Here is a 6,000-nt window from a genome sequence, read left to right on the forward strand (position 1 = left end):
CATATTGATCCGTGGACAGGCGTAAATGGCCAGGCGAATGTGAGGAGTAAAGGGGGTTGGGCAGTACTATAAAATGACCAGAGGTTATGGGTCGGAAATAAGCTCATAGCAAACACTTAGGTAAAGAGAAAGAAACAGTTTTATTTTGTTTCAGGGTTTCGTTTTTGCACTTTATGCCATTGTCTTCTTTCACTATAGACTGAAAGAAACTTGTTAGTCACTTGTCATGTCAGATCTTTGGTGCTTGTCCTGACACAGCTGTCAGCCTTCCAGCTCTGTGCAGTTCAGGGACACACAACAAAGAGCTAGGAACATGAATTATTTATTGCTCCTTGTGCGGATGAAATTCTGTGATAAGAAATTAAGACACTTCTGACAGAAGTGCTTGTTTGAAAGGAAAGATTTGGTAACACAATACATTTACTTAAAACTTACCACTTATTTTTAGTAGCAAACATTGAAACGATAATAGGACATTCAGTCAGCTATCATTTTCTCTAGTATTTCTCAGGTGCCTTAACTTTGAATCCTATCTTGGAATTTGAGAGTGCCTGGGAGATCAGCATTTGGTTTGGTGAAACCTGTGACTTTAGAATCTCTCTCACACATATTCAAAGTCTGGGCAAACTTACAAACTTCACTTATAAGTTTTAATTAAAAAGTCTATATATGTGTTTTGCAGAGTCTTTTGTGCTTCATTTACAATACGTTGTCATATGTGCAAAAGTGATGTTAAGAAATCTATTGATTTTATTATATCTTCTGATGAGGAAAAGGTGAAAATATGACAATATACCTGCAAGGAATTCTAGCTATTCCTAGAAAGGGTTCTTTACCACAACTTCTACCAGAATCAGGAAGGCAGTAGAGCAGCCATTAACAGACATATCTGTGCATTGTGTTTTCTAATGGTGGAAGGTGCAGTCTCTAACCTTGACGTTAGACTGAGAGTTGTTTTCAAAGTGATCTTAATTTTCTAAAATCACATAAAGCGTACTCTGCTTATTTTGCTTTCACATTTTCTATGTGTCTGCACATGTTCTCACTGCTCTGGATGTGGGCCTCCAGCAATTGTAGAAAAAGGCATGTGCTCAGATGAATAGCAGGAATCCATTTGACTACCCAAGACACCAATCTGAGATTTACCTGTGATTTCTTGTGTTCAGTGTGTGATCTGAACTACTCTCAGATAGGTAATGAAACCCCTCAACCTGCACTTTTCTCTTGGATAATTCACAGCAAACACTTTTCACATGTGATGGACACAGGTAAATATCAGACTGCAGTTTCTTGTCTAAGTGAAATGGATTTTAGTTGCTCCCTTCATGTGCCTACAAGCTGCCATTATCTGTGATAGTGGCTCATGTCTATTTTAGCCCACACACAGAGGAGATGCTGGGCTTCTCTCCCAGATGCCTAATAGTAGGTTTATCACTGCCATTTTCCCCACATGCTGAGGACTACTTCTGTTTGACATGCAAAGCCTTGGCTTTTCAAACTTGTCTCTGCTCTGGCCTTGAACATAATAATCAGATAAGAATCACAACAGCTTTTTGTAGAACTTTACTTTTAATCATATCAGCCTCCCGTAAAGAATTCACTATCCCTTAGAGTGCTTCTTTAATATAAATAAACATTCCCAGCAGTGTTTTCCATTTTATCAGACAAATTTTCCATGTTTAGAGAAACTGAGAAAAAGGCTGAAACTGAGTGAACATGGAGGTATAAGTTAGACTTCTAGGTCTGAGCTATTCACCCAAGTTTTCTTGTACAAACAATGGTGGAAAATTCACACCTCCAGAGGGCACATCATCTTGTCCAAAGGGAGTTGCTTGAGTTGGGTTTTAAGGGTTTTGAAAATGCTCTGAATTTTGTCAGTCAAAATCTAAGAGGAATGTAGCAGGACTTGACACAACTTCAGGTGTCTTAGCTTTCCTATGTGGTGCAATGCCACTAAGGAGGGTTCTGCAAGTATAGCTTTTATGAGAAAAAGGAACAGATTGGGGCTGAAGTCATGAGAAACAATGTAGGCACAGATGCCCCTCGCCTCTTATTTCTCCCAGCAGAGGTATTGCAGTAGACTAGGCAATAGACCATTACTTCACTTGGTAATAGAGGGAAATTGAGCCTCCCTAATGGAAGATTGAGCTGGAAGCTGTAGACGGAAATCAGTGTGTTTTTTATCTTCTGGATGAAAATCATGTAAATCGTAAGAACCCTACATGCTTATGGCCTTCAGTAGCCAGACAGTCTTTGCCTGAGCCAACTGGTCCCTTCTGCAGCTCATGATCTCTCCCATCCCTTCATTCCAAAAACATTGTCCATATTAAATTTTTCCCTCTTCATCTTTTGACTTTTCAGGACAGAATGTAATTCTGGGTGTATAAAACATAATAGCGAAAATCCAAGCAGTTTTCACAATCTTGCTTAGTTGCTTGTTCTAGATAGACCTTGGCACAGAGATGGGAAAGATCCCTGACTGTCCCTGGAATACAGTCTGTGAGAGACAGAACTGCAGCAAATAGAAACGCGAATGGGGACATGTATCAAGAACAACAGATTCTTATTAGCCACAGTGAGCTTAAAAATACAGCACTAAAATTGTGACTATCTTGTTATCAGGCAAGTTATAATTACTCTATTGAATATTCACTTACCAGCTCCAAGTTCCATCCACCGGAGAGTATATTGTTTAAATCAGCACTGTGTCACTTCTATGGCTGTTGATCAGTACACAGGCAGAATGTAAAAGTAAATATTCAGTACATTTCCAAGTATGAAGCACCCTAGAAAAGCATGATTTTCTTTTTTCTGTATTTGCATCATCATGAAAAGTAGGTAGCAGTAAATGAGGACTGATTCAGGAATGGAGTGCTGGAGGTTGATGATGGTGATGCAGGAAGCAGGAAGAGGACGCAATCTAGGGGCAGCCCACGGATCACGGGCACGGATAGCCCATACTGCTCAGCGACTGTGTATAAAATGTTAGTGCCTAGGAACTATTCCAGAAAGATTTTCTAGAATTTCCAATGTAGGCACAGATGAATCCGTAAGAATTTCACTGCAGTAGCTGTAGTGTCACATCCTATCAGCATTCTGGGTTACTAGTGTCATGACTTATAGGTTTGGGTTTGTTTTTTTTTAAATATTAAATCAAACTGTAAAACCAGAAGACTACATAGTGGACATCAAGGAAATGTGTATTTCTCTGTGTGTATGACAGACAGAAAGATGATAGATAATAGATGATACGACAAATATACAAGATATCCATTGGCCTGGGACAGAAGAGTGTGTGCTTCTTTCTCGATGTTCATGTACTCATGAAAGGTTTTTTATCTGTTTAAGCAGTGTTTCTCTTACAAGTAATTTTTAAAATTCAGGTTGTAAATATTGCCATAGATCAAATAAGAAGAAATCATGAAGCTAAAACCTGATGATTGAGAGTCCTTTTCTGTGGAATTCTAATAAGCCATGACAGAATTAAAATATAATGCCTTATTAGTATAACTTTCTCTTACTTCTGTTTACAGCTATTGTAGGATTAGTTCTGCTGACAGGAAATATATCCAATTTAAAAATTATATTTGCAGAGGAAACATAAACAATTATTAATTTAAAACAGAAATTATCTTTCTGCTCATCTGCTGGAATGTTTTTCTTTAAAACAAAAAAAGAAGAAGAAGGAGAAGGCTGTTCAGGAGAAAAGTTTTGAGGAACACCATACATTCTCTTGAGCTGTTTTGGGTTCCATGTTGCTTCTTGTAGTACAGCAATTATAATGTCAACAGTCTTCTGGAGGTAGATTTGTGATATTTTTTATCACTAGGATGTTGGTGCTAAAAGTTTTCATTCCATTACAAAAATTAGAGAGCTTATTAATCTATAAAAAGATTGTAAAATAACTTATTTTTAAAAAACCAAAATCTTGCCTATTACCTCAAACTGTAAAATCACTAAGCCAGATGAATACATTTCTTTTTCAGATGACATGAAGCCACATCCCTGGATATCTAAGGTTTGCTCCTGTAAGGTGTGTTAAAAACCCTGCTTAGCCGAAAGAATTCAGAGAGGCACAAGAACAGCCAAGAAATGAGACGTGTGTGGCGTGGACAGGAAATGGCCTGTTGTATTTGTTATTGTATACCTTTAATAATTCATTTGCAGAAGAAATACCTTCCATGAGATCAGCTTCTTTTTGCTGATTTATTGACTTCAGTTCACACTTTCATCACTAATAGATTTACATTTATTCCATTAAATTTAGATAGTCCTAACATAGAAAATATCAACTCTTTATTTTTAGGTGTTTTTCACTAGTTTATGTAGTGATCCCGAATCTTACAACTTTGATTAACCATAAAACATTTGCATCAATTTTAATATTCTTTTATGTACATCAAATTTAAATTTTTCTCTCTCCTTGCTTCTGACTTTTATTACCAATAACATTTTAACACTGAGCAAAACTAAATGCATTTGAAATAATTAGAAAATTTGTTTGCATTTAAAGGAAAATGCACATTTTGAATTAAACATGCGATATTTAGAAACAACTAAAATACAAAGAATGTTGTGCGCACAGGACAGCATGGGAAATTGATTATAAATCTGGTCATGTCTAGGATGTAAATTTTCCTTTTCTATAAATACCGCCATCACCATCAGCTGGAGAAATGTAGTACTAATATGAAGTTGGAGAAGCCCATTGGAGTCGTCTTCTGAAATGATATACTTAATTGAATTTCTGTTCATGCTTATTGGGAAAAACAGCAATACATTTTTGTCTTTTAAAAAATATATCATTATGTTTGGAGAATATTTGCAGCTTATTAGACTCATTTATCACCTGACGTTCTGGGAGATTTATGCTGGTTTGACAAAGAATGGCCACTCAGAGCAGTAAGCTCACTTTCTGTATTACCAATGGGCAGAGTGCTAATGAAGCCAAAGGGACTTGAGGATGTGCTTTTTTGAGTCTGTGTCTTATGGTGGGAATCACGGTCTGATGTTATCCTTCCCAATTGTCATGTTGGCCATAAGCTGCCTTAACTGGGAGAGTGAAGATTTCTTCAGTGTGGAAAGATTCTCTGGCAATGAATCTCTTTCTTACTTGTGGGGAAATGTCATGGCTGCAGGAGTGACAAAACCAGGTTCCTGTTGCCATACTATGGCTTGAATTTGGTTAAGCATGAAACAGACATGAAACCTTCTTTCTTCAGCTTTTAAATATCCCATGAGTTATATCTCTAAGTGCAGCGAGGTCCTCAGAAACATTGAGTGGAAGGGCCTTCTGAGAAGTAGTATTTCAGCTTCTATTCAACTAAAGAATATGTCATTAAAATAGGCTGCAATCTAGAGAAGATAAACGTATTTAATGTTATTTTTCTGTAATTGTAAATACCATGCAGAAAAATGACATCTTTGAACAGAAAAGTCACTGGTTTTTACACATTTGGTATTTCTCAGAAACAACTTCCCATATTCTTAGAAGGCATTTTCCTGTGTAAAATGTATCTTTTGTTTGTATAAGCTTGTATTTGAATAATGGTGACTAAACAATCTGGATTCTGAGTGTTGTGGCTTCATTCTTTCACTTATTGTGCTGGATGTCTGGAATATTTTCATTGCCTTATTTATACTTGTACAACACAACTGAGAGCAGAATGTGTCTTCAGCTGACATATATCCTCTTCTTGACTTTTATGGTTAAATCAGAGTTGCAACCATCAAGAAGGTAAAAATAAAATTGCAAATATAACTACAGGAACTTGGTAACACTACAGGAACCTTGCAGACAGTAAAACAAAAGGAAAATAAAGGATGGACCTTGCTATCTCCTTTGCCACACATCCTTGTCAACAGTCACCTCTAGTTTGCTGCAGTAGTCTTCCAGTGGCACTGAAAAGTCCATTTCCCTTCACAGCGAACCTTACTGCTTTGCATCAGCATCTGCTCACTTGGGCCAGCTCTGTCCTTAGTGCCAGGGTAACAAATCTC

At 37.1% G+C, this 6,000-nt stretch overlaps 1 protein-coding gene across 9 annotated transcripts in view; it reads left to right on the forward strand.

Moving 5' to 3' along the window:
- The window catches only part of WDR72 (WD repeat domain 72), a 125,940-nt gene extending 120,366 nt beyond the window's left edge, over nucleotides 1-5,574 (forward strand). For all 9 annotated transcript variants that reach the window (XM_087743351.1, XM_087743349.1, XM_087743348.1 and 6 more), the window contains one exon: nucleotides 3,987-5,574. In XM_087743351.1, coding sequence (XP_087599477.1) covers nucleotides 3,987-4,042 — 56 coding nt within the window. In that variant the 3' untranslated portion in view covers nucleotides 4,043-5,574. The remainder of the gene's footprint in view (nucleotides 1-3,986) is intronic.
- Nucleotides 5,575-6,000: the final 426 nt, after the last annotated feature.

The sequence above is a fragment of the Nipponia nippon genome, unplaced genomic scaffold (genome assembly GCF_047370975.1).
Source record: "Nipponia nippon isolate SJK-2023a ecotype South Korea unplaced genomic scaffold, ASM4737097v1 scaffold_9, whole genome shotgun sequence".
Taxonomy (NCBI): domain Eukaryota; kingdom Metazoa; phylum Chordata; class Aves; order Pelecaniformes; family Threskiornithidae; genus Nipponia; species Nipponia nippon.